General features: G+C 44.2%; 1 protein-coding gene across 1 annotated transcript in view; it reads left to right on the top strand.

Moving 5' to 3' along the window:
• The window catches only part of LOC309548495 (hydroperoxide isomerase ALOXE3-like), a gene marked incomplete at its 5' end in the record, with an annotated part of 230,524 nt that overhangs the window by 189,034 nt on the left and 19,056 nt on the right, over positions 1 to 22,434 (top strand). Inside the window, 2 exons of the mRNA XM_082248442.1 lie at positions 4,035 to 4,238; positions 7,399 to 7,485. Coding sequence (XP_082104568.1) covers positions 4,035 to 4,238; positions 7,399 to 7,485 — 291 coding nt within the window. The remainder of the gene's footprint in view (positions 1 to 4,034; positions 4,239 to 7,398; positions 7,486 to 22,434) is intronic.

Below are 22,434 nucleotides of genomic sequence, written 5' to 3'. Positions count from 1 at the left end.
CTTTTTTTCCTTTAATACACGGTGGTTTTGTGAGCTTGTAAAGAAGGATGAGGCTGTGTTTCTTGCTGGTACTCGTTGCCATCTAGTGGAGAAAGAAAGGTAGAGCGGTTCTACATCCCACTTCAGGATTTTAAAGAGGAAGCAAGGCGGTGGTTTCACTGAACAAGTGCATACCTATTACCATCTGGTAAGAGGCTAATTCTTGGTGATTTACACGTGGTGTTTGTTCACAAGGAGATTGGATATTTTTTCAGCACAAGAAAATATAGTTGCACCTTATTTATTTCCGTTTGGTAAGGATGAATTTCACTCGGTGGTGGATACACGTATTATTCGGATAGAATACAATTCTACTCACCTGCAAAATATTTATGGACACTTATGAACTTTTATGTTTATGCACCAATTGATTTGCATTATTAATTGGCTTCACAGATTGATATATGTTATATATATTTACTTTTGTTGATTTGGTTCACACATAGATATATGTTATATATTCATTATTTATTTGTTGTTTAGCGCACCCCACACCACATATACATTTATCTATATTCAAAAGCACTGAATACCGGGAGCAGCTTCAACACACTATCAGCGCACCCATCCCCCTTACAACATAATTAGAATATGACTAATAAACAAGAGCATCAGACATGTTCCCAAGTCCTAATCCTTTAAAGGCAGGGAAAAGGGAGCACCACTCAAATGCTACTAAGGCCGGGCACTGCTGATGGGTGCAGGTTTGTATGAGACTACAAAATGAATAGGGAATACTACATGCCGCCAATCTGAGCCACACTGACACAAATCCACCATAAAGCTTCAGCCTCCCACCCATCAGGCACACCCTTCAAATGCATTTCAGCTGCTAAGGGCTGGTTTGTATGATCATGGGTGGGAGGCTGAGCAGAAACCTTATGGTGGATTCCTATCAGTGTGGCTCACATCGACTGTGTGCAGTATTTGCTATTCATTTTGCAGTCAAGTCCTTTTACTATTTTGATTTACAGGGTCACGGAGTCTAGGCATTTAGCATTGACAGAAGTAGGATAGTGTAATTGGAGATGATTCTTTTTTGTACTGGATTTCCAGCCACTAGCGTAACCACTTGCCGACTGCCCTATAACAGTTTTACTGCTACAGGGCAGCCACATTGCGCACTTCTGGGTATCAGGGGCTATGCAGCGGTAACTGATCAGGGGGTCCCCGTGGACCAAATGTCCACCAGCACCCGCTGATCGTTCGGTACACAGGCAGAATGGCAATCTGCCTATATAATCAGAGCAGATCGCCTTTCTTCCAGTAAGGAAGGCAATGATTCTGTGTACAGAAACATGGATCAATGCCCTCCCCTAGTAAAAGAACCTCCCACACAGTTAGAAATCCCTAGCTAGGAACACATTTAACCCTTTGATTGTCCCTGATGTAAACTCCTTCCCAGTCATTAGTACAGTGAAAGTGCATATTTTTTGCACTGATCACTGTATTGGGGTCACTGGTCCCCAAAAAGTGTCAAAAGTCAGTGTCCCAACTGTCCACCGCAATATCGCAGTCCCACAAAAGTCACTGATTGCGGCCATTGCTAGTAAAAAATAAAGATATCCAATAGTTTGTAGATGCAATAACTTTTGCGCAAACCAATCAATATAATCTTGTTGGAAATTTTTTTGCCAAAATTATGTAGGAGACTACATACAGTGCTTTGCGAAAGTATTCGGCCCCCTTGAACTTTTCGACCTTTATGCCACATTTCAGGCTTCAAACATAAAGCTATAAAACTGTAATTTTTTGTGAAGAATCAACAACAAGTGGGACACAATCATGAAGTGGAACAAAATTATTGGATATTTCATACTTTTTTAACAAATAAAAAACTGAAAAATTGGGCGTGCAAAATTATTCAACCCCCTTAAGTTAATACTTTGTAGCGCCACCTTTTGCTGCGATTACAGCTGTAAGTCGCTTGGGGTATGTCTCTATCAGTTTTGCACATCGAGAGACTGAAATGTTTGCCCATTCCTCCTTGCAAAACAGCTCGAGCTCAGTGAGGTTGGATGGAGAGCGTTTGTGAACAGCAGTTTTCAGTTCTTTCCACAGATCCTCGATTGGATTCAGGTCTGGACTTTGACTTGGCCATTCCAACACCTAGATATGTTTATTTGTGAACCATTCCATTGTAGATTTTGCTTTATGTTCTGAATCATTGTCTTGTTGGAAGACAAATCTCTGTCCCAGTCTCAGGTCTTTTGCAGACTCCATCAGGTTTTCTTCCAGAATGGTCCTGTATTTGGCTCCATCCATCTTCCCATCAATTTTAACCATCTTCCCTGTCCCTGCTGAAGAAAAGCAGGCCCAAATCATGATGCTGCCACCACCATGTTTGACAGTGGGGATGGTGTGTTCAGGGTGATGAGCTGTGTTGCTTTTACGCCAAACATAACGTTTTGCATTGTTGCCAAAAAGTTTGATTTTGGTTTGATCTGACCAGAGCACCTTCTTCCACATGTTTGGTGTGTCTCCCAGGTGGCTTGTGGCAAACTTTAAACAACACTTTTTATGGATATCTTTAAGAAATGGCTTTCTTCTTTCCACTCTTCCATAAAGGCCAGATTTGTGCCGTATACGACTGATTGTTATCCTATGGACAGAGTCTCCCACCTCAGCTGTAGATCTCTGCAGTTCATCCGGAGTGATCCTGGGCCTCTTGGCTGCATCTCTGATCAGTCTTCACCTTGTATGAGCTGAAAGTTTAGAGGGACGGCCAGGTCTTCGTAGATTTGAAGTGGTCGGATACTCCTTCCATTTCAATATTATCGCTTGCACAGTGCTCCTTGGGATGTTTAAAGCTTGGGAAATCTTTTTGTATCCAAATCCGGCTTTAAACTTCTCCACAACAGTATCTCGGACCTGCCTGGTGTGTTCCTTATTCTTCATGATGCTCTCTGCGCTTTAAACGGACCTCTGAGACTATCACAGTGCAGGTGCATTTATACGGAGACTTGATTACACAAAGGTGGATTCTATTTATCATCATTAGTCATTTAGGTCAACATTGGATCATTCAGAGATCCTCACTGAACTTCTGGAGAGAGTTTGCTGCACTGAAAGTAAAGGGGCTGAATAATTTTGCACGCCCAATTTTTCAGTTTTTTATTTGTTAACAAAGTTTGAAATATCCAATAAATTTTGTTCCACTTCATGATTGTGTCCCACTTGTTGATTCTTCACAAAAAATTACAGTTTTATATCTTTATGTTTGAAGCCTGAAATGTAGCAAAAGGTCGCAAAGTTCAAGGGGGCCGAATACTTTCGCAAGGCACTGTATTGGCCTAAATGAATGAAGAAATTAGATTTTTTATTTTTTTTTTTTATTGGATATGTTTTTATAGCAGAAATTAAAACATATTATAACCTTTTTTAAAAATTGTCGGGGTTTTTTTTGTTTAAAAAAAATGACATAAGTTTTGCTTTGGTACAGCTTCGCAAGACTGCGCCATTGTCAGTTAAAAATAACAGTGCTGTATCGCATAAAATGGCCTAGTAATGAAAATGTTTCGGGGGGGGGGGGTAAATCTTCCAGAGGGCAAGAAGATCTATGAGTTGAATAGCTCTGTACTGAAGTCCTCCATTCCACAGGGTGCTCTGTTCCAGGCCCCTACTTTACCAAGGCTGAGCATTTCTAGGTTCCCCTTTTCCCAGGCTGCTCTCTTCCACTCCCCCTCCCCCCCCCGCCCCACCTTTTACCCAGGCTACTCTGTTCCAGGCTCCTACTCTCCTCACATTTGTTAGTTGCATACTCCCCTTCTTCCCAGGCCAGACTGTGCGTTCAATTACACTTGTATGCTTTGCAAGCACTTAAGAAGAAAATCAGCATGACTGACCTTTAAGGAAAATAAGTTTTCAGAGTTTGATGCCTGAACCATTATAAAAGCCATTCATGCAATATAATAAAACCAGATCAAAACCGTACAATACTTTTGGTTAAATTTCATGGCCAATAAATAAATCCCATGATCTGTTTTATATTCCAGATATCTCAGACCCCTGAAAAAAATGTTCCAATCTTCCTGCCCAGTGACTCGGAATATGATTGGATTTTGGCCAAGATCTGGGTGCGTAGTGCTGACTTCCAGGTACATGAAATTGATGTTCACCTTCTCCGTACCCATCTCTTAGCCGAGGTCTTCTCAATTGCAACTACCAGGCAACTTCCAATGGGGCACCCGGTGTACAAGGTGAGTAAAGTCTGAAATGATTCTGTTTATGGAGAATGACTACATATTTTGCTGTTAGAAGAATTTTCAGCAAATGAGGCAGATCATCTAATTTGGGCGCAGACATTTTGGTAAAGGTTTAGAGGCTCCAATAATTTTTTTCATTGTGTATAGGTGAAACCGATTTTGTTTTGGTGCATATTTTTTTTACAATATCACCAGCTCAACCATATTATTCGCAGTGATTACAAATATATATTCACCACCATGTTTGGCTATCGTTAAGGTCAATGTTAGCGTTTAAAGTGATACTACAGTAAATTAAATGCTGAACCCAAAAAGAGCTGCTGGATGCATTGGGTCCCCCGTTTCTGTGTCCACAACTCTCTGAACAGCAGCACACTGACTCACCTGGGAGGGTAGGGGATGTTTATTGTAGGTAGCTGTATATACACCCCAAAGGCTCAAGGTGTATAGACACCAAGTATAATATAGCAACTTGTTAAAGTCTATCATGTTCTTTTAACAAATGGATCCCCCAGCAGGTTTAAGTCATGATGTTCTAGTATGCACTGCATACTACTACATTGACAGACTTGCCTACACGCTCTCACCACTCTCCCTTGTCCCTGGCAGTTTCCAGGTTTGCGATCTTCGGCAGCTTGATTGGCTGTGCTGGGCTGATGTCACTCCGGCACAGGAGTCACATGACAGCGGCACACAGCGCGGGCTGTAATTGTGGTCTGAGCTGCGCATGTGCATGGCAGTGTATAATGCAATGGTTAAACAGTAAGAAAAATATACTGCAATTAGGCAACGGAAATCTCCTGCAGAAACAATAATTGTTATAAAGCACATCATCACCTCTTGAGGCTTATACCTAGTAACCCTAAATAGGGGGAAATATACATGTAGCCAGGGCTTTTTTTCTCAGAATAGGCGCAGGAACTCTCCCCTTCTGAGTCACCCCTTGTGTCTCGGAGCACCGTCCCTTGGCTCCACCCACTACCTACCTCCCAATAGCACCTCTTTTATAGAAAATAGCCAAGTGTAATTTTGTGGTGCAAAGTCATTTGTACAGAACCCCAACAGCCAGCAGCAGTAGACACCCCCCCCACGCAACAGTAGATTTGCGTAGAAGCAATAGACCCCCAAGCAACAATGGACTCCCACAAAATACCACCCCAACAGCAACAACAGATCTCCCAGCAGCCAGCATCAATAAACTCTCCAGCAGTCAGCAACAATAGACTTCCTCCCTCAACTGTAGATCTCTTCCATCAACAATTGACCCCCCCCCCCCCCAGCAACAATAGATCTTCTCAAGGTACCTCTGGCATGCAAGGGTGTGTTTTGTTATCCTTGTAGCATTTGGAAAATATTTCTTCTTACAATATTTGCATATTGCAGCTTTGCCCTGTGGAAATGTGTCCAAACGCTAGATGTTGGTCTCGCCATTTTACTAAGAGGAGGAAAAAAAATTTAGCGACCAGACTAAAGTATATAGGTAAACATTATACTGTGCTGGTGGAGAACACTAATAGGAATTATTTGAAGGTTATAAAGATGAGAAAGACTAAAGGCTAATTTTACAAATGTGTCCTCTTGTGCCTTAATTGACAGGTAAGAGGGTAAACTATCATCTCCTGTATCCCCACAATCACCCAACTGTAGGAGGTGCAAGATGGAGCCCAAAATCAATCTAAACTGGAGCCTTTCCCCTGCAATGCCCCCTAGTGTTAGAAATGTATATTTCTCTTGTTTGGCAACTGCATTGAGAAGTACATTGATATTTGAATCGTATTCCGGCAGTTTGGATTCCATGTCATATGTATATTATCATTGTCATATATCTGAACGGTAGTGTGTGAAATAAACATTTTTGTATGTTACTCAAACTTAAATAGAAATTGCAATGCTTTTCAGCCCATATGTAGTAATCCACAGCCAATGTCCCATTACTGGCACTCCCTGCAGGGCAGCAGGGGTACTTCTGTGGCTGCTTTGTACACTGCTACTTCACGTGCTATAAACTGGGTTTGCAAAGCAATTTGATGTACATAGTGGATTTATATCCTTTATAGCTATTGAGGAATATATTTCATGAGAGGGTTTGCCTGGCATTCAGCTTTAAGGCATGGTGTGGGCATTACTAGGCATGCAGCATAAGCAGTATGTTTTCCTTATGTCTGTTAAATGACACAGCTGCAAGATCACTCCTAAATCCCTCATGCGAATCAGTCTCCTACTTATAGAAAGCATGGGGAGACCCTGTTGGGTTTTTTCTGGAGTAAAAAAATGTTCATTTAATTAAATTGAGGACTGGGAATTTATACCTAATGTTAGTGAAACCATGTTAGATAGGTAATGTGGAACTGCACAGTTGCTCTCATATATATATATATATAAAAGGTAAATTGTTGTTGGCATCCATTCCAAATTAATTACAAAAAGCAGGGAAAGGAATCCTAGGGGAGGATTTTCCCAAAGAGAACGGGGGAAGAGGGGATGTTTGAGATGCCTAATGAATGGGATTTCATAAGAAATTTGTGGAATATATGAAGCAAAAGATATATGTAAAAACATAAACTTTATTGCAAGGTAACAGAAGGCAGTCTTAAAAAGACTTTCACATACAATTGTTATTAAAAAAAAAACATCAATTTCTAAAAAACCTTCAGTACATGGTCAAACACAGACATGAGAATCTGGGGATTCTGGGGTCCGACACCACATCACTCCGTGTTATCACCTATGTGTTATGTGATATCTACCTTCTCATGTCTGTGTTTGACCATGTACTGAAGGTTTTTTAGAAATTTATGTGTTTTTTTATAACAATTGTATGTGCAAGTCTTTTCAAGACTGCCTTGTGTTACCTTGCATTAAAGTTTATGTTTTTAAATACATCTTTTGCTTCATATATTCCACAAATTTCCTATGAAATCCCATTCATTAGACATCTCAAACATCCCCTCTTCCCCCGTTCTCTTTGGGAAAATCCTCCCCTAGGATTCCTTTCCCTTCTTTTTGCAGGTTAGATAGGTATATTTATCATGGTGGTTAAAGTTCAGCTTTAAATTGATAGAAGGCAATAATAAGGTACCCTACAATGATATTTTAACTGTCTAAACTACAGCAAATGTAATTTCCTAAACTAATTACTTTTTTTTTTTCCTAGCTAATAATTCCACACCTTCGCTATACTCTAGAAATAAATGCCTTTGCAAGGACGAGGCTCATTGGACCTAAAGGCACCTTTGATCAAGTAAGAACCAAATCAGTGGCTACATTTTTGCTTGTCAGCCTATTCCATTATTGACCGGGCAAAGTGATGTCAGTAACAGACCACAATCAGTAACATACACAATTCCCTTTTGTTCTCCAAGAATAAATCACTCAATTGATTAAAACTATTATTGAAATGGAAAACAAAAACCTTTACTATTCTGGAAATTATTCTTATTTCTAAAACTGTAAAAGTGGTGGTGGGGGATGGGGTAGAGGTACAGAAGGATTTGTGAATGGGGACTAAAAATCCTTGCTCTTTGCGCCAAGAGCTATTTTTTTTAATGAACGTACAGTATATTTAGGGCTTTTTCAGTCCTATCTGCCTAGGCACATGTGAAAGACTATGTTCTATCTCTTTTTGTTTTCAACAATTGTACACAATAGTTACTGAAATTAACTAAAATAAAATGATTGCAATCTACATCATACAACATAATGCCAAACAAGTTTCCAGAGTCTTATTTGTACAACCCCCCCCCCCCCCCCTGTTAAAATTGTAATAAACCCCAAACCAAAGATTTCATATATTGCAGCTTACCAACTATTAGATGTGGTGGCTGCATTTGTTTTTTTTAGGCTTTTTTCCCTGTTTTCACCCGGTGATCTGGCCAGTAGGGATGATCGAACTTTTGAAAAGTTCGGTTCGGCTAGAACATCCGAACTACCCGAAAGTTCAGCCCGGATTTCAGAACCCCATTGAAATCAATGGACCCGAACTTCGGTAATCAAAAAACACAATTTTAAAGCCCTAAAACCCAATAAATGCCCCTAAAAAGTGCATAGGGTTCTGGGTCATGCCCCAGGGACTATTAATCACACAAAAAAAAGTTCTTAAAAATTGTCATTTTTGATAAAAAAGCCAATTATTGAAAAAAAATTTAAAAAAAAAGAGATTTTTTGATTTTGACTTTGGATTTAGTATCTGGGGGGTCTACTGTGAAGTTTCAGCTCTGTAGCATGTCCAGAACCAGAAAAAAAGATAATTTTTCATTAGAGCAGGGAACTTGGGACCCCACTATTACACCTATATGATCTTTTTTGGGGGGTTCTGGACATGCTACAGAGCTGAAACTTCACAGGTACACATTTTAGACCCCCCCAGACATTTTTGATAGATTTTTGATAGAGAGCCAATTATTGAAAAAATAAAAAAAAAATAAAAAAATAAAAAGAAATTGGATTTAGTATCTGGGGGGTCTGAAAAGTGTACCTGTGAAGTTTCAGCTCTGTAGCATGTCCAGAACCATAAAAAAGAAGATTGTTTGTATCTGTGCAATTATAGATCTGGAATATGGCTTCTCGCTTTTCACACCTTGCCGGTTTAATAGCAGGCGTTTTTTTTTGGGCATTTTTTTGGGTTCTTTGGAGTCAGGGAAAACATCTGAACTTGTGTATAGTGGTACTGTATACACAAGTTCAGATGTTTTGCCTGCCTCCAAAAACCCCCAAAAAATACCTTCAACAACACACCTGGGCGTTTTTTTTTCTGGCGCTAGCGTTTTTTTGGGCAGTTTTTTGGGTTCTTTGTAGGCAGGCAAAACATCTGAACTTGTGTATAGTGGTATATATAGCACTATACACAAGTTCAGATGTTTTTCCTGCCTCAAAAGAAACCAAAAAAATGCCCAAAAAAAACGCCTGCTATTAAACCAGCAAGGTGTGAAAAGCGAGAAGCCAACTACCTGTGCTGAAAGTGTTTTTATTTTTTTTTATTTTTTCAATAATTGGCTCTCTATCAAAAATCTATCAAAAATGACAATTTTTAAGAACGTTTTTTTGTGTGATTTAGTGTCTGGGGGGTCTAAAGGGTGTACCTGTGAAGTTTCAGCTCTGTAGCATGTCCAGAACCCCCCCAAAAAATCATATAAGTGTAAAAGTGGGGTCCCAAGTTCCCTGCTCTAATGAAAAATTATCTTTTTTTCTGGTTCTGGACATGCTACAGAGCTGAAACTTCACAGGTACACTATACACAAGTTCAGATGTTTTGTCTGCCTCCAAAAACCCCCAAAAAATGCCTGCAACACACCTGGGCGTTTTTTTTTTTGACGCTAGCGTTTTTTGGGCATTTTTTTGGGTTCTTTGGTATCACGTACCTGGTGGAGACCAAGCTGTAGAGGGGGCTTCTCTTGCACCTCCTGTCCAACACCCCTGATAGAGATGACAGGCGGTGTAGGACACAGAGTGGCACGAGGGCCGGTATAGCAGGTGATGTCTTGGCAGAAGACTGATGGCTGTGGATCACCGGATGAACACCTGAAACTGGAACTCGGTGATGCTGGATGAGAAGGCAGGAGCGAAATCGGAACACAAGCCAAGGGGTTGTCAACAGCCGGACAGCACGGGTACAGGAACGTGAGGCAGAAGCGGAGTCAGGATACAAGCCGAAGTCGGTACACAGTCTGGCAGCAAGGTACAAAGGCATAAGGAAAGGCAGGGTCAAACACAGGCTGAGGTCACAAGGCAGGCAGGAATCCAAGGAGAGTCAAAAGGCAAGCCGGGTCGGTGTAACGGGAAATCCACAAGCAGGTCAGGGCACAGGTAAACAGGAACACAAGCTGAAAGACCACTCAGCAATGTGCTCCTGTCACCGCCTGGTATAAATAGGCCGTTTGGCGCCAATTGCGTGCGCACGTTGCGTACGCACGTTCGCGCGTCCGCGCATTGGCGCGTTCGCGCATTGGCGTGTTCACGCATTGGCGCATGCGCATTCGCACATTGCTTCCCGTGTGCCTGGGCACGCGCACTGAGCGTCTCTTACATTGCCCCCCCCCAATGGGCGGCCTCCGGATGCCCATCTGCAACATCTTCTCAGGATGAAGCTGAAAAAAGGTTTGAATTAGATCCGTAGCATGGAGGTTGGCTTCTGGTTCCCAAGAATTTTCTTCCGGGCCATAGCCCTTCCATTTAATTAGGTACTGGACAGTACCTCCTCTTTTCCTACAGTCTAATATTGCTTCAACCTCGTATTCTTCATTGCCATCAATAGTTTCAGGCGGAGGTGGATCCGACTCTCGGTCAGGAAATGGATTGGGTCTGGTAGGCTTCAGTAGGGACACATGGAAAACAGGATGAATTCTGTATGTTTCCGGGAGTGAAAGTTCATAGGCAGCAGGATTGATTTGTCTCTTAATAGAGAATGGACCGATATATCTAGGCCCCAGTTTCTTAGACGGACATGACAGTTTTAGATTGATAGAGGATAACCAAACCTTGTCTCCCGGTCTGAGGTTTAGATCTCCCCTCCTCTTCCTATCAAAAAATTTTTTGTTGTCTTGCTGTGCTCTGACAATGGCATCTTGCAATAATTTGTTGTTGGTTTGCAAAAATGTAGCTTTTTCCTGGACTGCGGGAACCAAGGAATCAGGTATTACGTCAGGCATAAAGGCTGGGAAGTACCCATAGTTTGCAAAAAACGGGGCTTGACCCGTGGCTGAATGCACTGCGTTATTATATGCAAACTCTGCTAGGGGTAAAAGTGATGCCCAGTCGTCTTGTGAGAAAGATGAAAAACACCGGAGGTACTGCTCCAGGGTCTGGTTTGTACGCTCCGTTTGCCCGTTTGTTTGCGGGTGATAAGCTGAGGAAAAGTACGTGTCAATTTTTAATGTTTTGCAAAGGCCTCTCCAGAACCTCGAAGTAAATTGCACCCCTCGGTCTGAAGTGATATTACTAGGAACCCCATGGAGCCGAACCACTTCCTTGATGAAGGTTTGGGCAGTTTCCATTGCTGAGGGAGTTCCCAACATAGGGATAAAGTGGGCCATCTTTGTTAGTCTGTCGACCACCACAAAGATGGTCGTGAATCCTTCAGAAGAAGGGAGCTCAACGATAAAGTCCATGTTTATCATTTCCCAAGGCCTCTTGGGAATGGGCAAAGGTCTTAGCAAACCCCAGGCTTTGGCCTTGTCATTCTTGTTCCGGATGCAGATTGTACAGGTGCTAACATAATTACGGCAGTCGGACCTCAGACCAGGCCACCAAAAGGACCGTTGTACCAGGTCAACCGTTTTAGATATCCCAAAGTGCCCTGCCAAGGGGTGATCATGGCACAGGCTGAGGATCTTGGCACGTAGACCTGGAGGTACAAACACTTTTTGGTTATAGAAAAACAGACCTTGTTTTTCCTGAAGGCACATACCTGATGGTAAAACATCCCTTGTGGACGCCTGCTTCAGCTGCGTTAACAGATCCGCTTGCAAAAGTAGAAAACTTTGGGATGGCAGGATTGTGTCTACTGGGTGACACTCTTCGTCCTCTGGGTACATGCGGGAAAGTGCATCAGGTTTGCCATTCTTGGAGCCTGGCCTGTAGGTGATATGGAAGGTAAAACGAGAAAAGAACAGTGCCCACCTGGCTTGACGTGGTTTCAGTCTCTTAGCTGTTCGGAGGTACTCCAGATTTTTGTGGTCGGTAAAGATCAGGATAGGGTGAGATGCTCCTTCTAATAGGTAGCGCCATTCCTCCAAGGCCGCCTTGATGGCCAGTAATTCCCGGTCTCCAACATTGTAGTTCCTTTCTGCTGGGCTGAGTTTCCTGGAAAAGAAGGCAACAGGATGAAGAAGAGATTTCGTACCTGAACGCTGTGACAGGATGGCACCTATGGCATTTTCTGAAGCATCCACCTCGAGAACATAGGGCAGAGCGGGATTTGGGTGTCGTAAGATAGGTGCAGTAGTGAATAGGATCTTCAACTGGTCAAACGCAGCTTGTGCTGCCGGTGTCCATTGGAAACGGGTGCCTTGCCTTGTTAGCTGGGTGACTGGAAGCATAATGGCGGAGAAGTTCTTGATAAACTTGCGGTAAAAATTAGCGAAGCCAATGAACCTTTGTGTGCTCTTCCTGTCTGTGGGAGTGGGCCATTCGAGGATCGATTTGACCTTTTGGGGGTCCATGGAGATCCCAGAAGTGGAAATGACGAGTCCCAAGAATTGGATTGATTCCTTTTCGAACTCGCATTTCTCAGCCTTTGCGTATAATCCATGGTCTCTTAGGCGGCCGAGAACCTTCTTGACATGTTCACGGTGCATTTCAATGGAACCTGAAAAGATAAGAATATCGTCAAGGTAGACAATCATAAACAAATCAAGGAAGTCTCTGAAAATATTGTTTACGAAATGCTGAAAAGTAGCTGGAGCATTGCACAATCCAAAGGGCATGACAAGGTACTCGAAGTGGCCGAATCTTGTGCGAAAGGCGGTCTTCCACTCGTCGCCCTCACGGATCCGTACTAGGTTGTATGCTCCACGTAGGTCAAGTTTTGTGAATACCGTGGCTGCCCTGAAACGTTGGAAAAGTTCAGGAACTAAGGGCAGGGGGTATCTGTTTTTGACAGTAACCTTGTTCAACTCCCGATAATCAACACAGGGGCGTAGAGAATGATCCTTCTTTTCAACGAAGAAAATACCAGCCCCTGCGGGGGACGTAGAGGGCCGGATGAAGCCTTTTTTCAGGTTTTCGTCGATGTAAAGGCGTAATGCCTCAAGTTCTAGTTCAGAGAGGGGGAAGATACGCCCAAACGGTATCTCAGCACCTGGTAAAAGTTCAATTGGGCAGTCATACGACCGGTGAGGTGGTAGGATGTCTGCTTTCTGTTTATCAAAGACTTCCAAGAACTCATGGTAAGCTGCAGGCACAAGTTGGGATGCAGAGGGATCAGGTTGCAGGCTCAAAAGTGATGCAGGTTTCCCTGGACTGGGCTGGAAGCAGTTTTGTTGACAATAGGTGGATGGAAATGCCACTTCTCCTGACTTCCAGTTTATCTGAGGATTGTGTGCTTGTAGCCATGGGATACCGAGAATGATAGGGAACAGAGGAGATGGGATAATATCCAAGCACAAGTATTCTCGGTGGCCTTTATTAGAGATAGCCAGTAATGGGCAGGTTTCTTGGGTTATAGGCCCGGACTTGAGATGGGATCCGTCAGCTAGATGGATAGATAACTGACGGGTTTTCGCTTGCAGAGGGATCTGATGACGCTGAGCAAAGTCACTGTCCATGAAGCAGCTGCAAGCGCCGGAGTCAATAATGACTGGGACTTGAATGGTCTTTCCGAGAATCTGTAGTGAGAGAGGTAGAGTAATGTGAGTGGACAGATCCTTCCCAGAACTGTTTGCAAGGTAAGAAGGAAAAGCAAACTGAGACTTACTAGGCCGCACCGGGCAGGTCTGAAGGTAATGTCCGGCTTCCCCACAATAGAGGCATAAGTTGTTCCGGCGTCTTCGCAATCTCTCCTCAGTGGTTAGTGGAGAACGTGAAAGTCCGAGTTGCATGGGCTCCACACTGGAGGTTGTGGGGAAAGCGACAGGTGGACGAAAAGCCGGAGGTGACGGCACTTGAGGCAACATCCAGGTAGGTCTGGAACTTCCAGCTCTTTCCACTCTCCGCTCCCTGAGCCTGCGGTCAAGCTGGATAGTAAGACTAATAAGGTCATCAAGAGAATCAGGCGTACCCACTCTGGCAAGTTCATCCTTAAGGCCCTCTGATAGGCCGAGACGGAATTGATGCCGTAAGGCTGCATCATTCCAGCCTGTATCGGAAGCCCATCTGCGGAATTCGGCGACATAGTCCTCAGCAGGGCGGCGGCCTTGTTGTAATGTATGTAGGGTTGCTTCGGCTGTAACAGATCGCTGGGGGTCGTCATAAAGCTGCGCCATCGCTTCGAAAAATGATGAGATGGTGTTCAAGGCTATATCATTTTGTTCCAGGAGACGGTGGGCCCAGGATTGCGGCTCTCCGAGAAGTAGAGAGATTACGAACCCCACCTTGGTGGATTCAAGTGAGAAAGTCCGTGGCTGCAGGGCAAAGTATAGCTCACAAGAATTCCTGAAAGCCCGGAATTTGTGTCGGTCACCCGAAAATCGTTCTGGAGCAGGTACCCGAGGTTCCGGTGGTGGCAAAACCACTGAAGGTGTGGATAGAGCCCGTTCGGGCACGGAGGACCCAGGTGCCGGGGTTGCCGGGGTAGAAGCCATGGATTGGATGCGACCCTCTAATTGGAAGTAACCCTCTTGCAAGGATTTGACTGCTTGGGTAAGCGAAGCAAGTTGCTGGCATACTGTCTCTAGAGGTGAAGCCCCTCTCTCGGTCTCCGACATCTGGCTGAGTGGTACTATCAAGTACCTGGTGGAGACCAAGCTGTAGAGGGGGCTTCTCTTGCACCTCCTGTCCAACACCCCTGATAGAGATGACAGGCGGTGTAGGACACAGAGTGGCACGAGGGCCGGTATAGCAGGTGATGTCTTGGCAGAAGACTGATGGCTGTGGATCACCGGATGAACACCTGAAACTGGAACTCGGTGATGCTGGATGAGAAGGCAGGAGCGAAATCGGAACACAAGCCAAGGGGTTGTCAACAGCCGGACAGCACGGGTACAGGAACGTGAGGCAGAAGCGGAGTCAGGATACAAGCCGAAGTCGGTACACAGTCTGGCAGCAAGGTACAAAGGAATAAGGCAAGGCAGGGTCAAACACAGGCTGAGGTCACAAGGCAGGCAGGAATCCAAGGAGAGTCAAACGGCAAGCCGGGTCGGTGTAATGGGAAATCCACAAGCAGGTCAGGGCACAGGTAAACAGGAACACAAGCTGAAAGACCACTCAGCAATGTGCTCCTGTCACTGCCTGGTATAAATAGGCCGTTTGGCGCCAATTGCGTGCGCACGTTGCGTACGCACGTTCGCGCGTCCGCGCGTTCGCGCATTGGCGCATTGGCGTGTTCGCGCATTGGCGCATGCGCATTCGCACATTGCTTCCCGTGTGCCTGGGCACACGCACTGAGCGTCTCTTACATTTGGAGGCAGGCAAAACATCTGAACTTGTGTATAGTGGTGTATATACACACATACTTATATGTATATACACACCTAGACATATATAGGTGTGATAGGAGCAGAAATATATTGGTGTTAATTATTTCATTAGAGCAAGTCGTTTTTTCTGCTCCTTTCACACCTGTATATGTGCAGGTGTATATATACAGACATTGGTGTGTATATATACCCCCTATACACATGTTCAGATGTAATTTCTGACAACAAACGTGCTCAAAAAAGCACTAGCAACGCCTGCAGCCAAAAATGCTGGCGGCAGCGAAGCCATATTACAGAAACGAAAGTCATCTAAGAGAAAATAGCTTTTCTCTATTGCGGTCACCCTGCTATGGAAGGGTTTGGTCACCCTGCCATAGCAGTCAGTGTCAGTTCACCCTACACTACATTACGGTCACCCTGGTATGGAAGGGTTTGGTCACCCTGCCATAGCAGTCAGTTAACCCTACACTACATTACGGTCACCCTGACTCTTCATACTTTCCCTACAGAAACTAAAAAAAAGCACTCTAACTACACTAGATATCCCTTTCCTCACACTAATAAATGCTAAATGACACTTTTAAAGTAAAATTAGCAGAACTGCTTCCACTCTCTTCCATGTCCAGTATAACAATGCTAGGAATTTGGCGGGGGCTATCTTATATACTGGGGGGGCGTATTCACTAATGATTGGTCTAGGGACCCCCTAGTCACTCCAATCACATTCCTAGCATTCTTCTGCCCCCTCAATTGGCTTTTGCTAATGGTTCTGGGCCAATCACGGGCTTTTAAAGCCCATTTCCTGTCCCATTGCATTTTGGTCGGTTCTGGTTGCCGAATTCCGAACTTTTTGGGCAAAAAGTTCTAAATTCGGCCGAACCTCGAACACCTAATGTTCGGGCCGAACCGATGGTGGACCCGAACCGTTCGATCATCCCTACTGGCCAGTAACAAACCTCTTTTATTAGGGCTCTATTGCACACTGCAGCTAAAAAAAGCTGCTTTTACAGGCATCTGAGCTTTTATTTCTCTGTTTCTAAGGGCTTATGCAGAATGCAGCTAAAAAAAACTGCTTTTACAGGAATTTGAACTTTTATTTCAGCTTGAAGAAGCTTGTACTTTTTTAGGCTCCTTTGCACGTTTTTATTGAGCTTCTTTGAGCTCTTTTGAGCATAAGCATTTTTTTTCACAAACCCCCTTCCTAAGTTAATTTTTCCTATTTTTTGTGTGTTTTCTAGATTATTTTAGATTTTTCATGCTTTTCCACTCGTTTTTGGGCACTTAGGTGTCTTCTCTGCTCGAAAGCTCCTCTCAAACAGGGCCGGCCTTTGGGGTGTGCGAGCTGTGCGGCCGCACAGGGCACCATGGGCAACAAGGGCGCCGTGCGGCCCTCACAGCTCGCAGAAGATCAGGCGATTCAGGCTGCACAGCGGGAGGTAAGCGGCGACCGCGGCCTGGACAGGGTTAGCACAGGCCGCGGCCGCTGCTTACCACCCGCTCTGCGGCTGTGCCTCGGTCACCTCACCTACTGCTGCAGACAGTCTGAGGTGAGCTGTGTATCACACACAGCTCAGCCTCCGATCCACGGTGACAGATCTCTCCTCCCTGCAGGGACGACGCTGAAGGAGAGATCGTCAGCTCCTCCTCGCCCCGCCCCTTCTCCTCCTCCTCCCGCCCCGCCCACACTCCCCGGGGATGTGTGGGTGGGAAGTTTAAAGAAAAAAAAAAAAGCTGCAGAGTGCATGTGCAGACAGCGTGAGGTAAGTGAGGTCTCCTTCAAAAAATGTAAGGGGGGTCTCTGATGTGGGGGGCTCTGTGTGAGGGGGGCTTTGTAAGGGGGGCTCTCTGATGTGGGGGGGGGGCTCTGATGTAAGGGGGCTTTGTGATGTAAGGGGGGCTCTGTGTGTGGGGGGGGGCTCTGATGTAAAGGGGCTTTGTGTGGGGGGTCTGTGATGTAAGGGGGGCTCTCTGATGTAAGGGGGGCTTTGTGTGGGGGGGTCTCTGATGTAAGGGGGATTTGTGTAGGGGGTCTCTGATGTGAGGGGGCTCTGTGTAGGGGGGTCACTGATGTTAGGGGGGCTCTGTGTAGGGGGGTCTCTGATGTAAGGGGGGTCTCTGATGTAAGGGGGGCTTTGTGTGGGGGGTTTCTGATGTAAGGGGGCTCTGTGTGTGGGGTCTCTGATGTCAGGGGGGCTTTGTGTAGGGGATCTCTGATGTTAGGGGGGCTTTGTGTGGGGGTCTCTGATGTGAGGGGGGCTCTGTGTGGGGGGGTCTCTGATGTTAGGGGGGCTTTGTGTGGGGGTCTCTGATGTGAGGGGGGTTCTGTGTGGGGGGTCTCTGATGTAAGGGGGCTCTGTGTGTGGGGTCTCTGATGTCAGGGGGGCTTTGTGTGGGGGTCTCTGATGTGAAGGGGGCTTTGTGTGTGTGTAGGGGGGCTTTGTGTGGGGGGTCTCTGATGTGAGGGGGGCTCTGTGTGGGGGGGTCTCTGATGTGAGGGGGGGCTTTGTGTGGGGGGTCTCTTATGTAAGGGGGCTCTGTGTTGGGGTCTCTGATGTGAGGGGGGTTTTGTGTGGGGGGTCTCTGATGTGAGGGGGGCTTTGTGTGGGGGGTCTCTGATGTGAGGGGGGTTCTGTGTGGGGGTCTCTGATGTAAGGAGGCTTTGTGTGTGGGGTCTCTGATGTAAGGGGGCTCTGTGTGTGGGGTCTCTGATGTGAGGGGGGCTTTGTGTGGGGGGTCTCTGATGTGAGGTGGGTCTCTGATGTGAGGTGGGTCTCTGATGTAGGGGGGCTCTAAATTAAGGGGGGCTCTGTGTGTGGGGTCTCTGATGTGAGGGGGGTTTTGTGTGGGGGGGTCTCTGATGTGAGGGGGGGGCTCTGTGTGGGGGGCTGTGTGGGGGGGCTCTCTGATGTACGGGGGCTCTAAATTAAGGGGGGCTTTGTGTGGGGGGTCTCTGATGTAAAGGGGACTCTGTGTGGGGGGTCTCTGATGTAAGGGGGGCTAAGTTATTAGTGATCATAAAAAAGAAAAGTCAAATAAAGTGCAAAAAAGGTGCAAGAAAATGCACCCGCGGGGGGCCACAGGATTAGCTCGCACAGGGCGCCTGAATACCCAAGGCCGACCCTGCTCTCAAAAATGTGAGTTTAGTGGGGGGTTTTTTGTGCTGTAAGAGCATATGCCTGTAAATTCCTGAAAAAGCCATAGCGTGCATGAACACATTGGCTAACATGGAGGGGAGTTTCCAGGCAGAAAAAATAAGAGCTCAAAAGCCTGTAGGAGCAGCTGATTTGAACTGCAGTGTGCTTGAGCTCTAAGGGCTCATGCACATTGCAGCTCAAGGAAGCTTAAAGAAACTGCTCCTACAGGCGTTTATGCTTTTTTTGAGCTTTTATTACTTTCTGCCTGGAGACTCCCCTAATGTTAGCCAATGTGTCCATGCACACTATAGGCATTTTCAGGTGTTTACTGGCATATGAGCTTACAGGTAGAAACAGAGACTGATTGTTGGAAAACATGGACTTTGCAGGCACTGGATACATAAAACATAACATTTTTATTGATTTACATCTTAAAATACAAAAAGGGCAAAAAAGCAACAAAATTAGAACCATAAATACATCGCCTCAAAAAAGGCGTTAGTATGTATAGCCTTCATACATATTAATAGCACAATAATAATGCAAACAATGGAAGCTACAATTAGGTATTAAATACTTCACATCAAGATGATCTATTAGAGGTGACAGGTGTGTGAGCTGCCGTCCATAAAGATCGACTGATGTGGTTATAGATGCATAAAGAGTTTCATAGAGCCAGTTTGTTTGACACGTTTCGCTTGGAAAGCTTCCTCTGGAGCTAGTAGTTCAATGCTCTACATAATTAAAATATCATCATTAGCTAAAGTAAACATATACATTTCCAAAATACATAAGGCGAGAAAAGGAAGCAAAAACCCAAAGGCACAAACGAAGGGGGGAAAAAAGAGAAGACAAGGCAAAATAATGTTATCTGAGACACAACCATCATACATTAAACTTTGTACCAGCATTTGCCGCTAACAAGACCAGTTAAGCTATATGTGTGTGGCTAGAGTGGGCTGGAGAATCCATTTGGATGTCCGGGGAGGGTTAGACATGGGGATCCATGCAATGTATAGCGGTAGAGCAGGAATAATACTAATGAGTATATTATTATAGCCCAAACACTATACTCACACACCTGTCACCTCTAATAGATCATCTTAATGTGAAGTATTTAATACCTAATTGTAGTTTCCATTGTTTGCATTATTATTGTACTATTACTATGTATGAAGGCTATACATACAGTACTAATGTCTTTTTTGAGGCAATGTATTTTTGGTTCTAATGTTGTTGCTTTTTTGCCCTTTTTGTATTTTAAGATGTAAATCAATAAAAATGTTATGTTTTATGTATCCAGTGCCTGCAAAGTCCATGTTTTCCAACAATTAGTCTCTAGTTCTCAATAGGATGTGGCACTTATTTACCAACACGTGCGCCCAGTATACTGTGATCTGGTAGCGCACACTATCTAACCTTACAGGTAGAAAACCCCCTAAAGGGTTTGGATTTTTAAAGTATTAACACTCGGGATGAATGGGCACATTTGGACAGCAGCATTGTCCATCTGGGAGGAGGGGAGTGTTAGATGGACTAGCAGATTTAGATACACAAACAAATTAAAGCCAAACTCCAGCTACTTTATAAGCATTTTTTTCTGAAAGAATTTTATAAGCCTGGCAACCATGTCACATATAGAAATAAGTTGTTTCTCGCTACAGAAACAAAGTAAATTAAAAATGAATTGGTGATTTCTCAACATACCCTTTTAAGTAATGATCAGTTTCCAACCCAGTTTTTTGTTTTTGTTTTTTTGGACAAAAGGCCTAAAAATTACAGATGCAGATTACAAATATCATGAATGAACCACAGTATAATCTCTTTACAGCATATTAAAGATAATTACTAACTTTTATATAGATTTACTGTATAGAGATTTTAAAAAGGGCCCTATAGATAAATCTATAGATTTGAACCAGTTACTTCTTCCTAAACTAAATGTATGAATTGAATTGTTATTTTAGGACTGTTCAATCTGTTTATACAATATCTGTACAATCTACCCTAAATTTACAAAAACTATGAAATATGAGCACAAATCTAAACAATCCATCCAATTTGTATCCAATTGTGCAGGCCCCTGTATTAGTACTTGGTATATTTAAAAGATTGTACAATTTGCTACAGCAGGGGGAAATAAAATTCCTTCCTGATCCCCCGATATTCCCTGAATCAATTTAACCTAAAAAAAAAATTTGTTACCACTTATATTAAGTACACCCAGGAAAGAATCCAGGCCTTTTTTAAAGCAATCTAGTGAGCTAGTCAGAACCAACTCTGAAGGGAGTCTATTCCACATTTTCACAGCTCTTACGGTGAAGAAACCTTTCCATATTTGGAGACAAAATCTGTTTTCTTCTAGACGTAAAGAGTGCCCCCTTGTCCTCTGTGTTGACCTTAAAGTGAACAACTCAACACCAAGTTCACTATATGGACCCCTTATGTATTTATACATGTTGATCATATCCCCCGTTAATCTCCTATTATCAAGAGAGAATAAATTCAGTTTCTCTAATCTTTTCTCATAACTGAGCTCCTCCATGCCTCTTATCAGTTTGGTTGCCCTTCTCTGCACTTTCTCCAGTTCCCCGGTATCCCTTTAAAGAACTGGTGCCCAAAACTGAACTGCATATTCCAGATGAGGTCTTACTAATGATTTGTACAGGGGCAAAATTATATCTCTCTCTCTCTGGAGTCCATGCCTCTCTTAATACAAGAAAGGACTTTGCTTGCTTTGGAAACCGCAGCTTGGCATTGCATGCTATTATTAAGCTTATGATCTACCAGAACACCCAGATCCTTCTCCGCTATAGATTCCCCCAGTTCTACTCCACCTAGTATGTATGATGCATGCATATTCTTAGCCCCCAAGTGCATAACTTTACATTTATCAACATTAAACCTCATGTAACAGGTGCCGACAGGATATGTACAATAAACATCTACAGGTTGAAATCTGTCATAAAACAGCCAAAAACAAGCAAATTGAAAGCTAAGAAGGAGATGTTCTAGGTCAATGAATAAGAATCAAGTGAGCCAATGCCAGGTGCCCATTAAGGGCTCATTCTTACAGATACTCTGGCCACATGAATACGTGGTTTGTTCATGTGGCTAGAGCCACCTGTTACGGTTGGTTCACATGTACAGGGGAGACAAAGCGCAGGCACGTTGCTGGATGTTTTATACGTGTAGGGTAGACCATTTTGTTTTTAAAAGGCAAGCCCTACGAGTGAGCAATTTGGAAATAAAATTCCTGACTCTTTTCCAAAAACGTACTGCTCCGAACCACATAGTGCCGTGGTGTCATCTGGTTTGACAGGTGTGCAGATGCAGGTGAGAGGCCCCAAATGCACACTGTCTGTGTTGGGGGCCATACACCTGAACCCACACACCTGGGGGGGACCCTTTCAGATAGGCTGCACAGGCCCCATGATTTCCAACAGCAGCCCTGATCATTGGCATCATGGGTGCCAGGACCTCTTTCCAGAGGAGGAGGCTGTAAGGACGCTGGTGGGAGTAGGAAGGGGTGAGAGTGGCAACCGACCCCTTTGGTGGTCAGTGTCTGTGCCCCCCTTAGGGGTCAGTGTCTGAGTCGCCTCCCCGAAGATCCTGAATATAAATATTAGAAAATTGACATCTATGTGCAAGGGGCCTAAAAATAAATGTAGATGTAATATGTGTACAAACATTTTCCTTTCCCCATGTAAAAAAAATATAATACACTTTACCCAGTATTTTATATTAGTGCATAAATCCTTTAAAGAATATGGCCTGTCCAATCTTTTTGAAAAGCTAAGAGGGATTAGGACCCCATTGGGTTTTTACTGAGGTAGGAGAAGGTTCCTGTTGCAGATTTTCCCCCACTTCCCCTCTGCTGAAACTGATGACACTGACAATGAGTTAAATATCTCTCCAACTGAGCTCCCAGAAAGGATTAAAACCTGACAGAGAGTCTACTCCTTCTCCACTACATCCAAAAATGAA

This window comes from Pelophylax lessonae (genome assembly GCF_965119305.1).
Source record: "Pelophylax lessonae genome assembly, chromosome: 2".
In the NCBI taxonomy this organism is placed as follows: domain Eukaryota; kingdom Metazoa; phylum Chordata; class Amphibia; order Anura; family Ranidae; genus Pelophylax; species Pelophylax lessonae.
This window is presented reverse-complemented; position numbering and strand designations above follow the sequence as displayed.